Consider the following 26,358-nt stretch of genomic DNA (forward strand, 5'->3'; position numbering starts at 1 on the left):
ACACACACACACACACACACACACACACACACACACACACTATGGAATATTACTCAGCCATAAAAAGGATGAAATAATGCCATTTGCAGCAACATGGATGGACCTAGAGATTATCATACTAAGTGAAATAAGTCAGAGAAGGACAAGTATCATATGATACCACTTATACGTGGAATTTAAAAAAATGATACAAATAAACTTATTTACAGAACAGAAGTAGATTCACAAACATAAAGGACAAACTTATGGTTACCAAAGGGGAAGGGGAAGGAGGATAAATTAGGAGGATGCGTTAACAGATACACACTATTATATATAAAATAGATAAACAACAAGAACCTACTGAATAGCACAGGGAACTATATTCAATGCCTTGCAATAACCTATAATGGAAAAGAGTCTGAAAAAGAATATATATATGTATATCTGAATATATATCACTTGAATCACTTTGCTGTACACTTGAAACTAACAACATTGTAAAGCAACTACACTTCAATGAAAAAAAATTAAAAAAACTTACCTAGATTAAACTGATGGAAAATAATTTTTATTGTTTCCTTAAAAATGATTTTGTTACCTACAAAAGCAATCCTTGTGAATTCCAAGGTGTACAGTCTCTTAAAATTTTCCTAATTACATAATTAAATAACTATACAAAGAAAGATAGAAAAAAAAAAATAGATACATACCATAAGTTTTTGCCCTGGTTCAGGGCAGAAAATAACAAAATCTGCTTCAATGTTAAGATGAATGTGTCCTTGATCATCATAAATATCTCCTAATTCACCAACTACTTTGATGTTATCATAAGCAATGGGTACACCTAAAAGGCTGTAAAAAAAAAACAAAAGAAAAGAAAAATGATATTTGTTTATCCCCTTTTAATTGATTAGATATTCTGAGTCCAAAGAGTATACATCTCCTAATATAATCACCCATGGCAAAAGCACAATAGTATATGATTAGTCTGCAACAACTTTAGAAGTTCAGTTTCACCAAAGGGTTCCAAAATAATGGCTAAGTTAAAAATAATTATTCAAGATAGGTAGCCAGAAACAAAATGTCCAATTATTGAAGAGCAAGTAAGTTGACACTTCTTCCATATTTCCTATTCATTTGAATTCTAGTCATGCTAGAATGAGAGAAAAAATGGGACTTAGCAAGAAAAATGTCTATTTCTGTGAATATTACTGAATCCAGGCAGTTTTGGTATTATCCACCATTACTGAATTTCTGTACTAGATGGCATATAGCAAGAGAAGTATTAGGGTCAAAGCTGCAGCCCCTGAATATTAAAGCCAATGACTTAATGAAGAAAAATCCCCAAACTGCAACTGTTGCTAGTATAAGAAAATGTCAACAAATACAACTATTTCATTTTTTGAGAACTGATTCTGACACTTTAATCTGTATGTTCAGGGTTTCCCTGGTGGCACAGTGGTTGAGAATCTGCCTGTCAATGCAGGGGACACGGGTTCAAGCCCTGGCCTGGGAAGATCCCACATGCCGCGGAGCAACTAGACCCGTGAGCCACGATTACTGAGCCTGCGCTTCTGGAGCCTGTGCTCCGCAACAAGAGAGGCCGCGACAGTGAGAGGCCCGCGCACTGCGATGAAGAGTGGTCCCCACTCGCTGCAACTAGAGAAAGCCCTCGCACAGAAATGAAGACCCAACACAGCCAAAAAATAAATAAATAAATAATCTGTATGTTGATTAAACATACAGGATTAGGGGACAACTACTATTTCCAAATGTCATTTCCAAGTTCTTAAAAAATTACAACTACTAAGGAGTCTGAGCTGGTGGCTTCACTGCCACAGCCACTACCTACATGCTTCTGAAAACTTTCCTGACTCCCCCAGGCAAGGCTGAAATCATGCTGCCTCTACTCCTATAGGACTCTGAGCACTGTTCTTATTTACCTAATCTCTTTCTTTACATGTTTGGATCCCAGACAGGAGTCTAAGGCCTTTGAGAGCAGAGAACATTTTTGGTGAACTCAAACTTCTAGAATGGTTCACAGAGAATAAACGTAAGAATTTATACCTAGTAGCAGTTGTTTAAAACAGCCAGGAGTCACTGGAACGGAACTTAATTAAATACCAAATTAGGAAATCCATAAACTCAGAGACTTACTCCAGAAGGCACCCTTCTGAATTACTAATTTCTTCATGTGGCTTTCCTAAGCAGGAACTATACCATCACAAAGAGAATATTAGGGACCCAGAAAACAGAGAGAAAGGAGGGGTTTAAAAAAAAAGTAACCGCCACATGAGAAAGAAAAACAAAATTAACACTTTGTTTCCCCTAATCAACAATTAGAGTTTCAAGTGGGGGAAAACTGTTGTCCCGTAAGGGGCATTTGGGAGTTTGTGATACTAATCATAGTTGTCACACTGCAAAGGCCAGGGATGGGAAACATTCTGCCATGTACAAAACAGTCCTACAAAATGAAAATTGTCCCTAGCGCTACATGATTTAAATGAGTGGACAAACCTCATTTTATAAACATTTATAAATAGTCGGTCGTAGTACCCCAAAATATATACATATATGCATGTGTGTGTGTATGAACATAAAATCATCTTTGCATGGTTTCAATATAAGTTAAAATTTCCAGGAATATAACTAATATATAAATTCAAGAGTAGATTGTTTTGCATGGAGCTTTACTGAGAATATACACCTTATTTCAGAAGAGCATTTTACCACTATAGACACTTTATGTTATGTGAGTTGTCAACTCAAGATCCCTGCACCAATCTACATTTGCAACTGATACATTCACAGTGATTCAAGGTATAGGTTAAGGAGGCTTTATTCTTTCCAGGTAGTCATGCTTGAGCATTATCACACTGAAATACATTTTATTGTATTGTATTAGAGCACTATATGAATGTTTTTTCAATTGTGTAGGTAGATTATACTATCTTTAAGTTTCATTTCAGTACACTAAAGTGTGTTTCCAATGACAGTAAAGGTAGTACTGCAAAATATTTCTTATAAGAGGGCATACTGAGTTCTGCAGGGTTCAGAACTGCTGACTAGGGAATGTGACCATAGAGCCTAAACCCAAAAGAATTTGTGTAAATCCAGCAAACCTTTTGGGAAGCAACTCACTGCATAAAATTTACTAGAAATCATCAGACAGAGACAGACACCTCAACATTATACCTTTCCCTCTTTTACCTTTGCTTTTCTGAAACCATCCTAAGTAGGTTTCAGGGCAGAGTGGTAGCCTCACTTGAGATATCAGAAAACAATTAAATCAAGTTTAAGGGATGATTAGACTGCATGCACACTTAAGACTTTTCTGGAACTACTGGGAGGGAACATATTTGCCACCTTCAAATAACTCAAGAGCTGTCATATACAAAAGGGATAAGAATTTATTTTTTTAATGACCTCTCAAAGATATAACCTAGAAATTATAATGTGATTTTGGAAACCTACTCATTTTCTCTAAGCAGACTTTTCAAAACTGAAATGGTATTATCTTTAAAAAAATCTGTCACTGGGAAAAAAAAAAGGTGGACAGTGTGTCACGTAGGGGATGCTGTTGAGATAACTAACATGACAGCCATTCTTAATTCTCCCCTTTTCCTTATTTCTTAAACAAAGAGAAGCATGTCCTCCTGACTGTATAGAATGGCCCCAAAGTCTGGAAACATAAACTATATATGATAAATGGTGGATCGATATTACAATTCTTGATATAGTCAATGTTTTGTCCCTCTCATTATTAATGCACAGTTTAATGTATGGTGCCCCTTTTGCACAGAATAAACTGGAGTTTTTAGCACACCCCAAAAAGAATGGGGGGTAGGGTGGGAAGTTCAGATCTGCTGAGAGTGCAACTTAGGCCACATGGTCACACTGTCCAATTCAGTTACAGAAATTATCATTATCCAGTCAGTTCCTCATCTCTCTGGTGTAATGGTTCCTATTCCACTAGCCTGTCAAAGTGGAGGCCTTAATTAGTTACAGATCAAACATCTGTCTATGTTTCCAGATTTTATGACCACCTTACATATCCTTAAATCTCCCAAATGCATCCTCTCTAATCAATTTTCTCTTGGACAAGTATAACAAGCTCTTAATTTTTCTTCATATTTACTGTCTCACCCTCCTTAAACCATCACATAATGCTATCAAGTGGTTTCTTAAACTGCAAATCTGCTTATGTCCCAGACATCACAGGTACCACTGTCTCCAAAGTATGCCAAGTTTCAGAGTTGGAGGTTATTGAGAGGACAAAGTGGTAACCCTGCTTCCTGCTTAAGCAAACAGAAAAAACAAACAAAAAACACCTGGCAAAGGCAGGAGGGGAAGAGCAAAATGGCCATCCTTTCTGAATTATCCTCCACCCCATCTTTGAGCCACTGCCCTCCTCTCCAGCTGTACCCAATGTCTTTCCCCTGATATAAACTTTACTTCAGTTATAAAATACTTACAACTATCTGGGCAAAGTATTCTACTTCACAACTACTATCCATTTGTTTATGCCACTCCTTTTTTTTTTTTTTTTTTTTTTTTGCGGTCGGTACGCCTCTCACTGTTGTGGCCTCTCCCGTTGCGGAGCACAGGCTCCGGACGCACAGGCTCAGCGACCATGGCTCACGGGCCTAGCCGCTCCGCGGCATGTGGGATCTTCCCGGACCGGGGCACGAAGCTGTGTCCCCTGCATCGGCAGGCGGACTCTCAACCACTGCGCCAACAGGGAAGCCCTATTTATGCCACTCTTTTTGCCCAGAATGCTGGTATCTCAAAAGTACCCTCCTATCAAGTTGTTCTCAAAGGTCCTAAGATCCAATTCACCACTTCTTCTTACTATAATTTAATTTAGATTTCTGTCAAATTTTAACATTTCATTGATTTATCAGGCTTACATCTATATCTTTACTAGTGCTTAAAGCTCCTTGAAACAGGGATCTTGTTTTTTTTTTTATATATATCCCAAGTCTCTAGTATACAAGATAGACACACAAGTGTGTGCTGGTGCTTGGAGGAAGCTGCAAATTCTAGATGCTTAACCTGTGTAGTGTTCAGGATCCCTTGAGAAAGTAGTGAAAACCTTGGATGCTTTACCCAAGAAAACTGACATAGGAAAACTGCAATTTCCATGGGTTCATTAAGTTCCTGAAGGGTAATAGCGAATCCCCAGGGAATCCATTCACTCTAGTTTTATAGCCCTTACTTTCCAGCCAAATGGTCTAGAGGAATATTAAGGTATATCTGCCCCCTCCCCCTGACCCTCCACCCTTGTAATTCTAAGAGTTTTCAAGTTATTTTCGAATATCTTACTTTAAATGCATCAAAAGGTTTTTTTCACCTTCAAGAGCAATAGGTTTTCCTTTTCCTACTCTTAAAAAGGAAACAAAGTAATAGTATTTCTCTCATCCCTGATCAGGTCCAAGAGAAGAGAACCCAGGGAAAGTACCAGGGCCAAAACAATAAAAACCGCCCTTCGTGGTTTATAAATAAACGATTAAACGAAGTATTAATGCTTCGTGTATAATTTTCTACATAGTGAGAGAGAATCTTTTGAAGTATTGCATTCCAAACTTTCATTGTCAAATGAGAAAACATACAGAACTAACCGGTCTCCAGACCCCTGGTCTATTCTTACCTCTACCTCTCGTGGAGCGAGCTTCTTCACCCCTTCTGCCGACACAATTCATGTCACCTTAACGTTTTCTTTCTTGGCTATGAAAGGGACTCTGTACAGATCTTGACCAGGGAGGCACCAGCCTCTCGAGGTGGACTGCCACTCCAGAATGCCTCGGGGTAAGCTCGCCGAGGCCGGTGCGACCTCCCATTCGCCCCTTTTCTGCTGCGCCATTAAGACGTCCACCCGCTGCCCCCTCCCGTGCCCCAAAGAAGAAGCAGTAAGCAACGTTATGATGTTGTCCGCTCTGGGAAAGAAAAGTGTAAGAGACTGGTACCTCTCGGAATAGCGCAGGAGCTCGGCATCGAGCTGTTCTCGGATACCGGTGCGTTTCCTGTTAAGGTAGCGCGGCGACAGTGCGATGTGTCTTCGGTGCGGCCCCGCCACCAGGCAGGAGTAGCGGCTATTCACGAGCGCACAAGCGGCCGCGTAGGTAGGCAATTCTAGGCAAGGCAAGACGCCGGCTGGTCCCACCACCGGCCCTTCTGAGGCCGCCTTCGGCCGCGGAGACACTGAGCTACCCGCAGCCATGCGGCTGGTCAGGTTTCCCACGGCGCGTACTGCTTACGCAGTCAATAACCGCCTCTCTCCGGACGCCGGGTTTCTACGTCATCCACCAGCTACCACGCCCCTAGGAAATTTCCTCTCCGGGCGCTGAAGTACTCAGTTGTGACCAGCAGGGGGCAACCGCTTTTTCGCACTTGGACGCCTGTGGAGCTAGGAGGCTGTGGTTAAGCATTGAGCATGCTCAAAGGCCAACCATCACCCCGTCGCTTAAGAGAGTGCAAGCCCGTGTTTTCGCTACGTCCTCATTGGATTTAGAATGTAGATTTATTCGGGGTTCGCACTTTGGTCATATCCAGTAGTAAGGTGGTTTGGTAGGTTTACAAGCTTGGACGGTACAATAAATAAATTTTAAAATATTTATTGAATATATTTTGTGCAGAGAACCCAATCCTAAAAAACAGCCCAGATGCCTCAGCTGCAACACTTCTGAAAACGAAACCATCATCCCTCTCCAGCCCGGCTTCTCTTCTCATTCTGTATCACTAATTCAGGAAATCGTACCACCACTTTCCAAATGGCTCAGTCTGTCATCCCAAGGGCCTCCCTTGTACCCCCAAACATCACATCAGCCCCAAGGCCTGTGGGACCCAAAGCCGAAACATCACTCTGTTCGGACATTTCTTTCAGTCCTTGCATCCGAAACTTCAGAATTGCCTGTTTGCCTGTGGAAGCTTAGTTTTATGGTGAAGAGGATACTCTGGAGCAGCCAGATCTCCATGAGCTTGCCCTGTTTAAAGCCTCACACTGGCACCCCATTTCCCTCAGGACGACACAGACTCCTTAATACGGCTCTTAAATTACAAAACCATTTTATAATTTGCGCCCAGTATTTTCATTTACCACTCCTCACTTTACACTAGCTGCTAGCCCCAGCATGCTCAGTGAGTCACTTTCAGCCCACCTTCTGCCCCTCCCCACTCCCTCTCTCCTCCCCTCCCCCACCATCTTCCTCTCCCTTTCTCTTCAGTCTTATGCTAATTCCTTCTATCTGGGAATAGGGCAGCTTCTCTCACATGGGAAAATTCTACTCCTGTGTCAAATTTTAGCTCATATTTATACCCTTTTCCTCTGAGTAGTTTACTACCACCCTACTTCTCTTCCCCACCTAATGATAAGGTAGTTCCCCCATCTTTGTAAATTACCACCATCTAACACTGGTTTTATATTAATTTTATGTTAATTGCCTGTTTGTCTCCCCTCCCCCCCTTCCTTACCTAAACTCCAGGGTCACTAAGGCTGGGACCATCATATCGGTCTAGTTCACCACTGCAACCCCCATATGACTCAAAAATAAAATAAAGATGAAATAAAATTCACATTTTATGGCAAGACGAGAAAAATTTAAACGTAAGAATTTTCTCTGCCGATTTGGGCCTCCTCCCTCCCCGCTAGTGTGTATTGTGCATCTGCGGTAACAAGACCTCCTTAGGAGATAACCTTCCTTCTTCATCCTGTAAGGGGTCCTGATGACCACTACTCACTTCGTTAAGTGCATATCTGGATTGTATAAACTGTTGATGCCTCATTTGATGTATAACCCTTTGTCTCAAAAACGTGTATAAGTGTGCTTTGTCATCTAACGGGCAGAACAGCTCTCAAAGCTTTCTGAAAGGCCATCTCCCAGGTTATAGACCTCAGGTTGGCTCGAATAAAATTTTCCATTTCTTTCTTAGATCGACAATTGATTAAATTGTTTGTCAGCACAATGCATCTTAAATGAATGAATAAAATAACAGGTGATAAAGAGCTTACAGTCTAAGTGAGGAAGTAGGATCTAGACATAAACATGTAACATGTATTAGACTGTATAAGTGCCAAGAGAAATGTATATGGTATGAGTACTAACACCCTCCCACGTCCCCTAGGCACTGTGAAAAAACTCTCTCTATACCTGTTTTCCACTTGTAAAATAGGGATAATAATACTTGCCCTGCCTACTATAGAGATGATAAAAGGTTCAAATAAGGTAAGTAAAAAGCATTTTCTTTAGTATTCTTTAACTGACTTCAAATTTAGCAAGAGATGAGAATTGAAAGAAACCGTTCCCAAAGCCCAATGGTGAACATGTTAAGTCCATAAATGGGAAATGTAACAGATGTTACCTTGATTTTGTTGCAAAGCCCTGCAGCCGTCCTGTGCTGGACCCCTTTGTTCAGTGTTCTCAACCTCGGCTGAACATCAAAATCCCCTGAGGAGCTTTAACTTCTCCTGATGCCTAGAGGGCACTCCAGACCAATTAAATCAAAACCTCTCCTTGGAGTCAAGATGCATCTAGGCTGTCTGCAGTTGATAAAACATGAATGAAAACAATTTGTCCAAACACAATTTAGTAAAAAACAAGCTGGACATCAGGACAATTCAGTCAAAACAAAACTTACCTGAAATCAATTACTCCAGTAATGATTATACACAAATTTAAAATATGAAGTCGTTTTGTAACTCTTTGGATGTTCAAAGGCAATTTGCTTGTTTGATTTTGAGCATTGTTTTCTACTTTTTAATCTTTTAAATCTGGTTTGATTGTTAGCCACTATCCACACTCTGCATGATTTCAGAGTGAAAGGGTGATTCAGCCTGCCTGTAAATGTTCAACATTATGGAGTGACTTTCCCAAATTAACCTATTCCACCTACCACTCCAGGGAAGAAGAAAACAGAAGTACAATGAGATCCCTCCTACCTATCTCCCATCCCACACACATACACAAAGTTTATTTCATTGTGACCTATATTCAGTCTGCACCATTTTCTTTTTCTCTAAAATTTGATCAAAGTGTAATAGGAAGTCAGGCAATGATGGTCCCTGTCTCATGAAAAGCCCTGTCAAGGCAAAGGCAAGTCTGTGCTAGGAAATTCCCCCTTTTTTCAAGAAGAGAGGAGGTTAGAAATGACTTTGACCTCATGTCCACTGACCCCAAAGAAAGAGAGAAAAGTGTTCCTACAACTTGCTATACTTTTCTTTTAACCACTGATCCTTCCCTCTGCAACATGCACACACATACACTGTATTATGTTAGTCTGTTTCTATTTCTTTCAATCAAAGAATCCCTGGAGCAATATAAATATGCGATAATTGGTGGTTTGGCCAAAATAAATTACAAAGTAATTTGAGCTGCATGCTTTGATTTTTACAGGAAATATGCACACTTATGTGATTAGAAAAGAATATGGATATATAAATACCGTGTGTTAATATTAGTTATCTCTTGAGGGTCGGTTGGTTTATGGCTTTTTGCCCTTTGAGCGAATTTTCATATATTATTATATTGAGTGTGCATTGTTTTATACTAAAAATAAAAAATCAGAAAATCAGCAAAAGGATTCCCGTTATTGAAGATTTTACAATTTCCTACTGATAAATTTGCAATTTCATTTGTCAGTAGGAAAAATTAAAATAGCTTCAATACAAACTAGCTGTTTGAAATAAATGTGTTCAGTATGGGAAACAGTTGTATCTTAGTTGTTCAATAAATTGTGAAATACAGTGCTTTTGGGGAAAATACATGTATAAAACGTACCTAATGGGTTTTGGAAATGAAGAAACAAAACACAAAAATCTGAACACAATATATACCAACCATGCAGACTACTTGTAATTCACAAATGTGTCAGCAGATGGCAAACATGAGCTTTAAATTTATGAAGTTTTGCTTTAGCCCAAGTACTGTAGGAATGGCAAAAACCAAGGCAACTATTTATTGACAGCTGTTTTGGTGTTGTTTTTTTTTTTTTTTTTTTACCTATAATCCTTCAATAAAGGACATAGGATCAAGTTTTGACTCTGAAAGCCCTTCCTACTGGCTTCTTAGATTGTTGAACTAAAAGATGTACACCGTGCTTGCACTGAAGAAAAAGAAATAATAAAGCACACTATATTACATTTTATTGGATGTAATAGATTTTATATTTTGCAAGCTATAGCTGTTGCTGAAAATACATAGAAATGCAATTATTCAAATGTATCTGTCTATAAGTTAAGACCTGACTGCTTTAATGAGGTTATATTTTATTGGTGGTCCTCAAAGTCAGGTCCCTGGACCAGCAACAGCTGCATCACCTGGGAAGTAGTTAGAAATGCAGAATCTTAGGCCCCACCCAGGCTTACTAAATCACACCTCTGGGATGGAGCCCAGCAATACATTTTACCAAGTGCGCTAGGTGATTATAATGCCCGCTGAAGTGTGAGAACCAGGGGCTGTAAAGAGGCTTGCAATACAGAAGAGAGGCTCTGAATTTATGACTTCTGTTCAGGTATAACTGATGTAAATACAGTGATAATCAATAACGTAGTTAATTACTTCTTTCATATGGTTTAGTGTTCAAACACAATGAAGTCTGTAAAATATGGAACATAAAATAGTACCCAATTTACATTGACTCAGAAGGGTAGAAGCCATTACATAATTTCCATGCATTTCTCACACTGAAAGAAGAATTTCAGTTTACCTTCCCCTTTGCATTATACTGAAAGGGATAACATTATGGTAAATTTTGCATTACAACCTGTCTATTGAAACAAATTCAAACTAAGTCAAAATAGGATTATTTCCAAGGAGTAGAGAACAATCTTCACGAAAGAAAACAGTCCACAAAACATGTGTTATTCTTATTGTATTAACACACATATATGTTCTGTTTTCTCTAAGGCATAGCCAAATCCCCCTGCAATTCTTCTGTCACTGAAATAAGAGGCACAGCCATTTAAAATTAACAACAAATACACCCGGACACACTTTCATTTGTAAAAAAGAGAAGGTGTACAAAAATTGTTTATCTAATGTGATAATTTTATCTTAAACACTACTATGCTTCAATTATCTTACTATTTGAATATTTTTATTAATTCAAAATTTCTCAAAGGATAAATTGACAGTTCCCATGAAGAGTCAGTGTTTACTCAACTTCTTCAGTATAGAGGCAACCTTTTTTCTCATCTTTAATATATATAAATACAGTTTTCACACAGTTTTAATAAATAGACTATTGGTAAATCACATTAGGTGCTTATGAGGGGTAATAACAAGGGCAAAAATCTTACGTATTCATTGTATTTTCATTCTCTAGCTATGTAGTTGTGTCTGACTTCCGTGGTAACCAGATATAATAGTGTTGAAACATCCTGATCTTTATGCTTAGATTTTATCTCCTGGCCATAGTTCAGATGTTCTGACTATTACCTAGGGAAGTGTGTGTTAGAATTCTCTCTCTACATGTATATATACGTGTGTGTATATTTGTTTAAACCTGAACTTTAAAATATGGACTTAGATAAAATCATAAAATCATATCAATGGTTTAGCTTCAGCCACCTGAGGTTGCAAGTATCTACCTAGGTATCTATCAGTCATTACCAGGAAGGCAACTTCATAGCCCTTTTGGATGAAAGATTCTAGGTGAAAAGGATTGGCTTAAATAATAAATTTCATTTGGGGTGTGTGTTTGTGTATGTGGGTGTACACGTGTAGCTGTATGCACTGGTGATGGTTGGAAAGAGGTTAAGAAGGTATCAGAAGGGTTGGGTTACTTTCTGAGGCTTTGGTGCCATCTTTATATAACTTCCTGTCCTTTGATGAAAACTAGGACCAGTATTTTTCCTAAGGCCCTCTATTCTTCTCAACTAGATGTCTCTGCAACAGAGTTTCAACAACCCTCTTTCAAGGTTTTCAAATCTGAGGAATCTGGCCAATAAAATTAAACATGGTGCTTGCAGGGGTGTCTATGGAAATTCTCATCTGCTTCCATCTGTCTTTAGCTCACTGCAGAACAAAAAGAGAACACTGTTTCCTTTTCTATTTTTTGAATATTACTTTAAAGCTGTAGTTTAATAAACCACTTGCTGGCTGCAGAGTTCGTGTAGGTGTGAACTCGCAGATCTTTGACATTAAACATATTCCAAAGAACGTGGTATGGAAAGTTTGAGAGTGGAAAGCAGATAAACATGGAGTTTAGACATGGTGCATTTTGACCTAGAATTTACTCTCAGGTAATTACACAGAATGCATACTAATGGATCATATTCTCCACTTCCTCTTATGGCTACAAGATGCTCTTAATACTTTTATGCTTCGGAAATGATTGCAATAATGAATTTATCTTTATCCAGTAGCAAAATGGACTTTCTCACTTGTGAAAGAATGCAACAGTGTACAGAATTTACAAGGCAAGACACTACATAAAAGGCACATTTGTCAGTCAAATAAAACTCTGGAACTCTGAAATTCACACTGAAATGGGTATTTCTGGGTGAGGAGGACCAATGACTAAATGAAAGCAACTCTATCCCCTTGTGTCTCACTTCCCCATGACATTTTTTGGTGTGATTCCTGCTGTCATGCACCGTATTGGCTTTAGAATGATACTTACTGACAGTGTTATCTCTGCTTGAATAAAACCTCTTCATCTGATGTTTTCTGGTGCAGGTGAGTAGGCTAAACTAGAGATTTAAAAGAAAAAAAGACAGATACAACAAGAAATGAACAGATCTAACATATAAAAGCAGAATTTTTTTCATTATAAAATTAGTTTTCCCTATAGCTTACTGGTCCAATCCCCTTATGAAGCCCAAAGACACATGTACCCCAATGTTCACTGAAGCACTATTTACAATAGCCAGGACATGGAAGCAACCTAAATGTCCATCGACAGATGAATGGATAGAGAAGATATAGTACATATGTGCAGTGGAATATTACTCAGCCATAAAAAGAATGAAATTGGGTCATTTGTAGAGACGTGGATGGACCTAGAGTCTGTCATACAGAGTGAAGGCAGAAAGAGAAAAATAAATATTGTATATTAATGAATCTATGTGGAATCTAGAAAAATAGTACAGGTGAACCTATTTGCAGGGCAGGAATAGAGACGCAGATGCAGAGAACGGACATGTGGACATGGGGGGTGGGGGGTGGACGGGATGGGATGTATTGGGAGATTGGGACTGACGTTATGTGCACCGCCATGTGTAAAACAGATAGCTGGTGGGAACCTGCTGTATAGCGCAGGGAGCTCAGCTCGGTGCTCTGTGGTGACCTCGATGGATGGGATGGGAGTGGGGTGGGAGGGAGGTCCAAGAGGGAGGGGATATACATATACCTGTAGCTGATTCACTCTGTTGTACAGCAGAAACTAACACACCATTGTAAAGCAATTATACCCCAATTTAAAGAAAGAAAGAAAAAAAAGGAAACATGATCTTGCCTTGGTTTCTGACTTACAGCTCCCTGGCTGTCTCCAATGACCACCTAGATTTTTCAGCCTTTTTACATTCAAGGTATAGAGAGCTCAAGCTTTCCCTTTAGTCACCTGAGATCCTTCCTTTGAATTCCTCTTTTCAATTTGAGCACATGCCTGTTTGCCAGGTAACTAATGTTGTTGAAGTCCTGTTTGCTTAGAGTGAAGCACATGGCTGTGGCAGTCAAAGACTGACAACCAGAGAGATAAAGTCTCAGGTTCATGTTCAGGGGCCAGAAACCAAAATCAAGGTAGCACCACAGAGCAGATTTTGGATCTGAAATTAGAAGAAGCAGAACAAGTCAAGGGGAGTGCTTCATATGCAGTGGAGTTGTGGTTTGTGTTTTAGACCTAAGTGTATATAAGTTGCATGATTTGGTTGAATGACTTTAAGAGTCATGGTTACAGCCAGAAATGACCTCACCTTTCGGGTGAAATACTGATGTCTTGCCACCTTTTCTTTATTTCAAATAAAATAAATGCTATTAATATGATAGAGGAACAGTCACATTTATAGACAATGTACATTATTATAGCACTTAATAAATAGTTGTCTTTTACCTGCTGTACCACCATAGGTTTTGCTGAAAGACGGCAATAGGCTGATATTGCCTCTCTATCATGACTTGAAACTTGATATTCTTTCCTGCAATTTGTTTTATTATAAAGGACACAGAGCCTTTATTGTATGTTGCTTAGATATTGATGTAAAAGTATTAATACACTTAGAAGACAGAAAAGACAGATAAGTCCAAATCTTGAAAGACTTTTGGGATAGTAATGGGGCAGTGGACATCTAGCAGCATAGGGCCCTTCAAGTCCATTTGTGTGAATAAGGTTGAGTGTTACCTCTTTCCTTGCTGATTCACAGTTAGGGACAAAGTGAAGGACAGTGTTGGCTTGTGTAGCCACCCGCAAAGGGCTGTGGCTTTCTTGCCTGGGCAGTAAGCTTGGAGGGCCCCAGGGATTTCTTCTAGCCTCAGCCCCAGATGTTGTGGAATGACGTTTGAGGTCCCCTGCCTTAGTGAGTAGGTGGGGACCAATATCCTGATTGATTAATAACAAGGAGCGATCACTGTAGTCAATAAAAGACAATGCAAATTTGACACGATTTTAGGTTTTTCTGTGAAGCTCCTAGAGTCTCTCTAGCAATTTTCAGTAACACAGTACATTTTGGCTTTGGGGGTAAGGCTTGCGATGCCTTGTGTGGCTAAAGAAGCAAAGCCTTTGGATGTCAAGGCAAGAAAAGCTTTGAAATCAGTAGTCTTTAGCTAATGTAGATAATACTGAACTGTTAAAATAGTGAAATAAATTATTTTAGATCTAGAATTTGACTTTTCACAATATATTTCTTGGGAAATACATTCCTAGTAAAAGATTTTGTATTCAGCAGATAATTTTCCTGACAAAAAGAGTTTTAAAAAATCCTTTTGTATAACTTTGCTAGGCATCCACATTCCAGCAGTTTCTGAATTGGTTTCCTCTGCTGTAACTGATGATGTGTGATTTATGGACTTGGAATAATTGCATTTCTTGGCTGTCATATACTTTGAGTAAGAAATATTACATATGTTTCCAGAAAAATGATTTAAGGGAGAAAAGAGTGAAGTGATGCCAAGTTCTGAAACTTTATTTGGAAACGGTGTTCTAACCAAATGGTACTTAAGATGCTCTCTCTAAGTTTCTGAAATGTATTTGCTAAATAATCTTTGAAAATGTAGCTCTAAACATGCCACTTTCAAGCTAAGTCAATGAAAAAAGTAGAGGGAAGCATATTGTTCTCACCTTCTCAAGCCCAAGAAATGCAGAATTTTCCATTGACACATGGTGATAAGCTCAATAAATTTCTTCGAAAATAGGAGTTATACATCTCACTTTATCTGTCAAACATAAAATATTTAATAATTTAGTGGAATCTTTGCATGAACAGATTTTGTTTTTAAACATGAACACTCTAAAGCAACTTAACTTTACTACGTGTCTGACCTACACTGTATTTTTGCTAGTTTCGTTCAGTCCTTGGATTTAACTGGTTCATCAACTTCAAATTCCATGGAGTGTTGACCAACTCTTTTCACACATTCTGTTATAATGATAATTGGCTGACTGTGGAAGAAGTTTTATAAGCACTGAGGGTGAGGAACCATTCTCTTTGATGTGCTTTTGACTAGCATTGTCCAATAGGACTTTCTGAGATGATGAAAAATATTCTATAACTGTTGTCCATATGTGGCTGTTCAGCACCTGGACCGTGACTAGCTCAACTGAGAAACTGAATATTTGATTTTGTTTTAATTAATTTATATTTAAATTTAAATAATCACATGTGGATAGGATTGTGACTACTCTGTCAGATAACATAGTAGACCTTAGAACAGTGAATTTATGACCCTGAGCAATTCACATCTACACTTGTGGGTAGCCCTAACATCGGTTGCTTTGGATCATGTTCAAGGGTTTTCCTCAGTGGTTCTAAATTAGGGGGCAAAACTTCCCTACCAAAGATATAGGTGCAAATTTGTTGGATAGTTTTTACTGTCACAACTGAAATGTCCTCCTGGCATTTAGTGGGTGGGGGCCAGAGATGCTTAATGGCCTGAAATGCATAGTACAGTCTGCACAATGAATTACTGTCCACCCTAAATGCCAGTAGCAACCAATCTGAAAAATCCAAATAGGTCAGCAGAGTTCTCTAAATATTTCAGGTAAAGATTTCATTTGTGAGATCTCCTATCTCTAGTTAATTCTATCTCCTATGATCTCTGTCCTATTTCCTCCTGCCTCTTTAGGGATCTCACCTTCTTTTATCATGCTCATTTTATCCTGTATCTTCAACCACTCCCTGTCTACATTAGAGCGTACTTTAATCTTTCCCATTTGCTCAAACAGGAAAAATTAAAGGCCCTTTCTTAATCCCATGTCCTCTCCTCATTCACAGCATCCTGTCCCCTGCCAATCTCAGAACTGCACATCTATTCATCAAGTTATCGGGGAAATTATTTTTTGTATCGTGATGGAAAGAAAGCTCACACCATATGTAGTTTCAAAACACACCATTTATTATATAGACATATCAATAGAGTCATCATACTATGTCCCACTTCTAAGCAACTCATATTATATATATGTATGTGTAGAGACACACACACATATGTTGAAAATTTTTCAGGCAGAGTCCACTTTTATTGTTTTATGCTTATAATTAGTGCACCTTTCTGTAGCTAGTCTCTACAGCACACCACCACATTAGTTTCACATATTTTTTTCTAATTTAGTATCACATTACTTTTTCCCAAGTGTGGGCTCAAGCTAAAACTGTAATGTGGTCACTTAAAATATTCTAGTTCATAGTTCAATGTTTTATGAAAATTAAATTTTTAAGTACTTGAACAATGTCTTCCTAACTTCCCCTACTTATCTCAAAAAGAATCACTACACATCCCAAATAAATCACTCTAAATAACTGAGTCCTGAAACTACTGAGTTAAAATAATTACATTAAAGATACATCTATACTTGGTTAAATACACTGTAGACTACTGGAATAACTGTGATGATGGCATCTCTTCTTAACTCTATGTCTAAGCAATGATATGCCTACTTTTGTCCTTTAATGGGTGATTTCATATACCATTTCAAAAGGAAGTAAAACATCTTACTGATGTATTATAACTCTCTATTGTACAAACATGTCTACAAAGAAATGCCACCTAAAATTAGAGTCAGTGGTTATTCTTTCAGTACAAAACTACATCCTTGCATAAAATCAGTAAAACCATATACACACAAAATACCTGCATTATATAGTATAGATTTTCAGTGACAAAGATCATGCCTATTTATGGCATCAAATAAACAGAAATGAAGTTGATTCATTATTTGAGACTGCATTTGTGGGCCACTTCTGTAAATCTGCTGGCTAGTGAAGTTATTCCTACGAGTTGGGAGACTTAAAAAACTACACCGGGGGCTTCCCTGGTGGTGCAGTGGTTGAGAGTCCGCCTGCCGATGCAGGGAACACGGGTTCGTGCCCCGGTCCAAAAAAAAAAAAAAAACTACACCAGACAACCACAGTCCCGTCATTTCTTTTGAATATATACAACCAGATTTTTTATAAGCTGATTTAAATAGGGCAGGTGATGATCAAGTTGTTATAAAACTAAAAGGTCTTCAGATTTCCATTAACTGGCATTATTTTTATTTTGTTAGCACAACTAAAACCTATATTTTGCTTCTAAATTATAACATGTTCTCATACTGGATATTAAAGGTGTTAATTTACCTATCGTTCAGTAAGTAACTCATAAAAAATGACTTGAAAACTGATTAGCTTTGGGGAATAATAAAAGTGTACAATACAATGAGAGTTATATATTTTAAAATATATACTTTCTTTATCTATTGCCACAAGTTATATTCTCAGAAATATTTTCTAAGACCAAGCTATTTTCTCACCTATATGTAGTGTCGTAGGTTACTATTTTAACATTCCGTTATGGAAGAGAGGGTTGAATTTAGCTGTGTAAATATAAGCCTATCTTTTAATTTCCTTCTACAGAGAACTCTTTCATGTTCTTTGGATATAGACATTCTTAAAAAATGGTCTGTGTTTTTCCATGTGAATTGTAAAACAAAACAAAAAACCTAAATTAAATTCTAACAAAGCTAATTGTACCTGCATCTTTTGGTCGCACATCATCTGTCCTTTTATATAATTTAATTGGGCTGTAAAGTGTTTGAAATATAAATAACATGAATAATTGCAAGTCATTCTGTCTATATTTATAAATGTGAAAGTATTTGAATTAAAGTTATTATGCTTATAAATCAATATTAATAATTGTTCTTACATAAATATCATAATAATAGTAAAATGACCAAATAATTAAGCAATCTATCTGATACTACACTATTCAGATCACTTAACTCCATAATATCAGCCACAATGATATTTATACACAGCAGACATAATAAAGAAATAAAACTGAAAAAATTTAGTAGAAATTAAATGTGACTTTGTGGGCATAGAAAAGCCTTGAACAATTGCTTTCCCATTTCTGTGGGAATAGAATCTTGACAATATCTCCACAACACCACAATTTCCTTTCTACTATTTATTTACATTCATGAATGCTATAAATATGTCCTATATATATTTTCTATATTTACAATATATATACACACACACACACATACTTTATTTTATTCTTAGGCTCATTCATGAACATGCCCATCAATCTACACGGTATAATCAAAACATATTCATTTATAACTTTTCGCTCTGTGGAAAAATGCAAAAATATCATACAGATTAATACTGTCTCTCTAAAAAATCCTCTTTTTATGTTTTAGGGTTTTTTTTTTTTTTGTAATTTACAAATAAATTATGAAATATAGTTCATTCACAAATTGAAAATAATTACAATGTTTTTATAACAAGGCATTGCTGAGGTTTTAAATTGTGGCATTCTTTGAAGCCATTGTCTTTCAGAACAAAGACATCAATAAATTATTGTTATTTCTTTATATTTGCACTTTTTAATTACTTATGTGAAATATGTCATTACAAATCTAACACTCATGCTAGTCAAATAGTGTTTGTGTAGAATATGAATCTTTCTATTTTATCTATTCCTTTTTTTTTCCTGAAAAGTCTCTTTTAGAACAATCTGGAAAGTTGGTTGAAATTACTGTACTAGAACATTTCTGGAAAGTTTTTCACCAGTAAAAAAATGCTGAAGAAGTAAAGTGAGGCAAAACTGAGGAAGAATAATTTTAGTAAGTACTCAGGGGAGATAACAGCAAATGCAAGAACTGTTTTAACTTATCTCCTAGTCCTTTGGTATTTCTTTGCCTCATGAAAATCTTAAAAAATGTTCAGTTCTTTAAAGTATTGATTATACTCTTCCATTAAATATCAGCTGTGGTCCTCCATTGCTCATGTTGTCTGTCATTTCCTGTTAGGAAAATAACATGAATTAATTAAAATTCACTTTCAGAGTAAGACATTAATTTGATTAATGGGTTTACAAAACAGAAATTTCAAGCCATTGAAAAACTTTCTGACTTTTGGGGGAGGACAAGGATTAGTGTTGTTGCTGAATTTGAGGAAATGAAATTTCATGGCATCTTGGAACCCATGAAACGCTGAAGTGACAGTCTGTTAGACCAAAGTCTTCTACCCACAGCAACAGTTCAATCTCTCCCCAGCCCCCTTAGTCTCCCCTCTCGGCCCTCAACTCTGTTTTGGAAAGACCTCACCTAGAAAGAAGATGGTTAAATACTCAAGTTTTTTCAATGTATAGGTTCCTCTGTTGAGCATGTCAACAAAATGCCAACAGATTCTAGGGGTTACCTTTGCTCTATAGAAAAATGTGTGGGCTTTTTGTGAAGAACTGAAAAATATCCACCAGGGGATTGCCTATCTGTAACTGAAGATCACTAATAATTCATAGTAGGACAGATTTTTTTTCATGACACTTCACTCTTACAGTAAAAAACAAACTGTAAAAGCTGAAACTAACACACCATTGTAAAGCAATTATGCTCCAATAAAGAGGTTAGAAAAAAAACCACACACAAAAAATAAATTTTAAAAATAAAAATTGAAAGAAAAGCTCTTAACATGTTTTTTAAGAGATCAATTACTAAGTAATTAATAAGGAAAACTACATGGGAAGGCAACAGAAATTTCAATATCAAGGATGAACTTACATAAAAAGTTTCACTTGCAATTTTAGAAAATATGTTAATTTAAGAAAAATTCAGATGCTTTGAATTCATATGTTTTGTTAAACGTTAAACTCTTCCCTACACAATAAAAGGTAATGAGGATATGTGAGGCCCATTCACATTTATAATGGTTAGTGCACCATATTATAAATAATATTTAGGCAAAACTATCTAAAAATAGATGAAAACATCTTTCCACACTTGAACAAGCCTATTTGCAAAAGAGCTGTTAAGAGGACTCCAATTGAAATAAATTATTTTCTCAATGATCTTAAACCTATCAGGTATATCTAATTTCTGTTTAGGTGAATTAAAAGTAAAAAGTAATGTGTTTGCTTCTGTAAACTTTAGAAATTCTTCCAAATCTTTATTTCAAAAATGAAAAGATATCACATGCCTCATTTTTAGTATCTTCTCTTTGAAAACTCATTATAGGAGATGGAGTAAAATACAGATGCTTACTTCTTGGATTTGGTGGTTTTGAAAGTTGCTTAGGACAATCAGTGAGGGACTGGAAGGTAGGAATTGGTCTGATTTTGGAACTTTGCTTTTGAAAACTTTGGTGTCTTTTAGAAGACGGGGTAGAGCTACAGTCAAGAAAATGCTGAGGAAGAAGACAATATGCAAAGAAGACTCTTCCTCTTCTCACATCAAGACCCATCTCTCCATGCAAAGTGCCTGGCCCCTTCCAGGCCATAAGGATAGTGTTGTATGTGGGTATCCACTATATCTACCCTAATAAGGTGCTGAGGAATTGCCTAAGGCCTAAAAGCTCATACCAGTTTAGGGTAAAAGCTCTGACAAAAAGTGGAGAAGTTCTTTGGGCGCCAATAGCCTGCCTCTACGGTCTGGCAATGGTTCACTATAACTGAGAGGCTGTCTCTGCTAGACATATACTGTGAAAGCAGGTCCGATAATACATTGGGGTTATTGGGCTGAGGGTAAGTTTATTGATAAGATACCTGATTTGAGGTTCATTTAAAAACTCACTACTGGTGGCAAGAAAAACAGAAATGATCTCTCCAAAATGATCTTTAATAAAATTTACTCATCCATCTATTTCTATTCCTTCTAGTAGGACAAAAACAATTTTCTAAGGAATTTATAGAAGTAAGATTCATAGATGCCTTTTCTTCTCCTAAAATAACTTTGCATTCAAAAAGTAGCTTAAAAATAATCATAAAAAATTAAGGTATAAACCTTTATTGCGGGATTAAGAAAAAAATCCAGTTTTTAAAAACCTTACAAAAAGAAAGAATTTTCATAACTAAAGTCACCCTAATATGGACACAGAAAAATCACTGGTAGGAAAAAACAGTGAAAATTAGTTTTTAAGTGGTCAAGCATCTTCAGTTTATTTGCAGATAGGCATGTCCAATTTAGCAAAAGATTATACTTTAAATTTGGGCAGGACCAACTGTGACTGTTTGCAAATGGATATACTTTCTGCAATTGGGCCATAATATCTGTGTGACTCCCTGTATTTCTTATTATATTTTTTAACCAAAGCAAGAATGGTGACTATTTATTTTCAGAAAGATAAAATATGGGAAATAAATGTGAAATGTATCATATCAGATAGGTTTATAAGAAGAAAGCTTTTATACAGAATTTTTACTGTATTAGTGTCAAACTTAAGTTATCTACTCATGCAGCTTTAGCATGAGAGCGATACAAAGTTTGCCTTTATCAGACACATGTATTATTAAAAACAAAACTCTGGTCTGTGAATGATGATGTCGAGTCAGAATCATGATGTAGCAGAGAATAAAGGAGTCACAAATCATCCAAGCAGAAATGTGTTTGGATGCTTACAGGCAGGCTGAATATTTTAAATACTCAACCAACTTTCAAGCTGCAAGACTTTGCCATGTTGGTTTATGTCAGGTCCTCAAAGTAGTTCTCACAAAAGCAATACTTTGAGGAACAATATCACAGCATCAGTCCAGACTGATCTGCTGACATCATGGCTTCCTAGAAGAGGCAGTGCTTCCTGCAGTGACATTACAACATGGTAACTCCCTAGAAATCAGCGTACCTTGTAGGTAACTCTGGTGTCGGGGGCACCACCGGGCAGCTGGGCAAGTCGGTTATTTCAATAGCCCTCAATCTCTAATATAAATATAACAATCATACAATAAATATTGCACAAGCATATACACAGAAACCTAAATCACACTAGTATAAAAATAGAGCACAAAAGAGCCATTATCCAAATATATAATGATAACCTATTTTTAACAATCCATTTCTTTAAATTAACAGTCCTGCTATTTGTACTATTAATTCTTTTTTGAAGGATACATGTAGATCTGTTTAAAATTGCTTTCTTGGAGCAATTTAAGAGCATCTACTCTCCTTATTTGAGTGTATAAATTGTATAAGAAAGGGAAACAAATAAACTACAGAATATTTTTTCGCAAAATCACATTATAAAGAAGTATGCAGTTGTAACTCTTGCTACTCTTTCTTCTATTCTGTTGTTATGCAATTTTATTTCCATGATATCAAGTAAAACGTGATGTGGCCATTATCTTAGTGAGTTTATTTTACAAATGTTTTATCTTTTCCTTAACAGATCCAGTAGCAGGAGCTGAATTAAGAAACATGGGCAAAATGTAGAAGAAACACAGACAGCTCACTATATCATTTGTCCTTTGATGCAATAAATGTAACTTCTTGTTTGAATGGGTATCATGAAACAATTATGCAAGGAACATTATTTAAAATACAGGCAAAGCTACCCAAATATGCATGCAGCTTAGATGAGAATTAAATGAAGCTTTATGTGTATTGTAATATCTGCGCTGATAGGCAGGGCTTTTTGTTGCCTTATTAAAAGGCCCCTTTATGAGTGAAAATCTAATTTACATAATCAAATGCATCTACTTACAAGCACAAGGGGTGAGCTAGAAAGGAGAATCCATCAGATTTCTAAAACTGATATGATTGAGTTGAGAGTGTTTTTAGTTTATGTTTTTCCTCAGTACAATACATAAAAAATCCATATTTATAAGACATTCAATATTTTATTAGTTGTATTTTAGGGGCTGTGTTTTTATATAGATAGAGAAAATTATGTCAAAAATAGGTGCGCCCAGAATTACAGGGAAAAAATAATTTTAAATTCCTATTCTTAGTCCAATAGGGTCAAATTTTTATAAAATCCAATTCCTCAAATTCTCATCTAAAGCTGCAAGTTGATTCACCTAGATTTGACTGCAGTCTTCATCATGTGATAGCAATGAGAGGTAGAGGTACAAAACTCACTTTCTCAGCCATTTCATGAGAGTGATGCAGAGAATGCTCCCTCTCTGAGAACATCCGCCTCTGTTCATAGCTGGCTAGTCGACAAGTGAGCCATGAAGAGAGGGTGCAGCCCCCGATCCCAATGCACGCAAGAGACATGGACGCGAGATGCAGGGGATAGAGCGAAGAGGTCTTCTTTGTCACTGCCCGAAGGAACTGAAAATTCAAGATGCCCCCAATGAGTCCACAGATGCAGCAGGCAGAAAAGAGGATCATCTGATACGAAAAAGAGAGGGGGAGTTAAAGCTGACTGGAACACACTGCACTGTCCTGCTGCACGTCAAGGATGGCTGAGTTACAATGAAGAGAAGGCGCTTTTGGTGCTTCTTAGAGGACAGGGGCTCTCTTTTACCAAGATTCCCTGCACTCTGACTCAATGGAGAGGGCGTAGACCACAGTGTTTCAGGAATTAATAGTTGACTATATAAAGACCAGGGATACATCTTATGAAAACTCTGAAGCAAGCAAAATTTATCGTCTAGGTAGATTCAGGTATAAATAATATTTAATATCTACTGCGTGCTACTATGCATTTCAATTAACCCACCAAGCTATCCTCTGAGAGGTGATATACATTTGGAAAATGAATGATGAGCAGTTAACACTCAAATTTAGGAATTGAATCCAGATTTTTTGACTCAAATTACAGTTTCACTGTTAATTCCCACCCCCGCCCCCCAATATTTAAATGTCTTCTCCCTGAAATGTCATTAGTTCCAATGAGCTTCAAAACTCTGTACTTCTCTAGCTGTGTGAGCTTAGGGAATTTAGTTAACTCCTTTTTTTTTTTTTTTTCATTTATAAGAATTTTATTGTTTTAGTATCTATTTTCCCAACAGATAGTTTAGGGACCCTCTATGAACTGGTGCTTTATGTTACAAATCTTTTGTTACTCTGTGACACCACACAACACATAGTCCAAAACCACTGTTTGGTTGACTGTTATGGAGAAACGCAGGATGTACCTTTGCTTTTGATCCTACCCTTCGCTTGATCTGGGTCTCTGTTAATAGAGCTAGGGGTTTTTATTCAACCTAAATATCACAGGATCTCTGGCAGAACCAAGCACAATACCTTTTGTGCAATAAATGTTCTACGCATGTTTAATAAATTTAATTGAATATTCCAATAGCTTTAATAATTTTATTCTGTATTTGTATCTAGTCTAAATTCTCCCATGAGCTTTGATGATAGTTTATAGTGTGATACTAATTTAATTATCCAACCCTATTTCCATTTTTCTCTGGAACACTGTCTCTACTCTAATCACCTCCCTTGTCCCTCAGTATAGCTTTTTCATTCCCATTTCAATGATATTTTCATTTCCTGGAAATTATTTTGCTTCTTTCTTGGCTCCCTAGATGGAAGACTGACTCAAATCTAGTCCCAACTTCCTCAGAAAGCATTCCTGGACTTGACTGATCTCCTTTGGCACAAGGCCACAGGGCAAACAGCTATATAACTTACTTTAGCATTTAATTTTACTTTATTAGGTATTATTTTCTGTTGACAGTTAGTTGAATTTAGCAAACGCTTAATGAGCACCTAGCATCTGTTAGGCCATGAGTGAGGCAGCAGTTGTCATTACAAAAAAAGAACAGCTCATAGTTATTCCCCTTGAGAACACTGCAGCCTTGTGTGAGAGAAGATCCAACGTTCCAACATATTATGGCAAATATTAAGAAAGAAGGATGAAAGGTAGCCCTTGGAGTATGGAGGAGGGGAATGTAGCCCAACCAGGGGTTTCAGACAAGGCCTCCTTGACAACAGTTCATCTAAACTAAGTGCATGTAGTTCCCAGCAAAGGCTAAGGCCATGGATGTATGAAATAGAACAATGGGCAGAAAGAACTACAGGTAGTTTGTTTTGTTTCTCTAACTTAATTCAGCATTCCTGATTGTGTCTGTCTTTCTGTACTTATCACCAAAACTGAAAACCCAGTGATGGATGAGTATAATCTTCTAATGGTTGATGAAATATAGCATTGAATGTCAATTACCAAATCAACGAATCATCCCAAGTGGGAAATTGTAGCTCCCAATTTCAAATAGAATCAATCAGTTATATTTCCTTTTAAAGTATATTCAAATGACATGCTGTTTCTTGGGAATATATTTTGGTGTTTACTCATTCCCAGAAAGTATGGAAAGATATTACATTCTAGCCTTCAAATAATGGATTACTGTTAATTAATAAAATAAATAACAAAGTTGATAGACTATTATAGGAAAACACTATCTCTCCTGATGTTATTGCCATTAATTCCTTAAAGGCATGATACTTCATTAACATGTGCAGACAGAACATTCTCACCCAGGAATTAAAACGTTAAAATGTGTAAAAGTTTATAACCATATACTATTTTTAAATCTTACCAGACTAGAGATTCTAGATTTTAGAGATATTTGGAGTGGAGAAATTTTCACACAATTTGATTAAAGGGTAGAGAATCTTAGACAGTTAATGTCATTTATGGGAACCTCAGATGGTACAGGAGGATAAAGTGGATGGTAGTTTCTAAAAAGCTTAGATCTTAACATTTTTTAAAAATAACTTATAAGAGAATTAGGAAAACAGAAAAGACACTAGTGGCCTTTAAAAAATCCCTTCCCTTCCCTTCCCTTCTTCTATAACTGAATGTTTGTGTCCCTCCAAAATTCATATTTGAAGCCTAATCCCCAATATTATAGTATTTGGAGGCAGAACCTTTGGGAGATAATTAGGTCATGAGAGTGGAGCCCTCATGAATGGGGTCCCTGTTTTTATGAGATTCTAGAGAGCCCGCTTCCCTCTTTTGCCACGTGAGAACACAGCCAGAAATTTACAACCCAGAAGAGAGTCTTATTAGAA

General features: G+C 37.0%; 2 protein-coding genes across 7 annotated transcripts in view; both read right to left on the reverse strand.

Annotated features, from left to right (window-relative positions):
* POLR1F (RNA polymerase I subunit F) overlaps nt 1–6,251 on the reverse strand; it is a 23,453-nt gene extending 17,202 nt beyond the window's left edge. For both annotated transcript variants that reach the window (XM_028490095.2, XM_007114948.3), the window contains exons 1-2: nt 5,949–6,251; nt 693–834 (exon numbers count right to left, since the gene is read on the reverse strand). In XM_028490095.2, the coding sequence (XP_028345896.1) occupies nt 693–834; nt 5,949–6,202 (396 nt within the window). In that variant the 5' untranslated portion in view covers nt 6,203–6,251. The remainder of the gene's footprint in view (nt 1–692; nt 835–5,948) is intronic.
* A 12,662-nt stretch (nt 6,252–18,913) lies between these two features.
* TMEM196 (transmembrane protein 196) overlaps nt 18,914–26,358 on the reverse strand; it is a 105,477-nt gene continuing 98,032 nt past the window's right edge. For 2 of the 5 annotated variants that reach the window (XM_007114947.3, XM_028489479.2), the window contains exons 4-6: nt 23,470–23,724; nt 22,238–22,311; nt 18,914–19,424 (exon numbers count right to left, since the gene is read on the reverse strand). In XM_007114947.3, the coding sequence (XP_007115009.2) occupies nt 19,418–19,424; nt 22,238–22,311; nt 23,470–23,724 (336 nt within the window). In that variant the 3' untranslated portion in view covers nt 18,914–19,417. Of the gene's footprint in view, nt 19,425–22,221; nt 22,312–23,469; nt 23,725–26,358 lie in introns of those variants that run through there. The other 3 variants (XM_007114946.2, XM_028489478.1, XM_028489477.1) reach the window with 2 other exon arrangements.

This window comes from Physeter macrocephalus, chromosome 5, assembly GCF_002837175.3.
Source record: "Physeter macrocephalus isolate SW-GA chromosome 5, ASM283717v5, whole genome shotgun sequence".
Classification (NCBI taxonomy): domain Eukaryota; kingdom Metazoa; phylum Chordata; class Mammalia; order Artiodactyla; family Physeteridae; genus Physeter; species Physeter macrocephalus.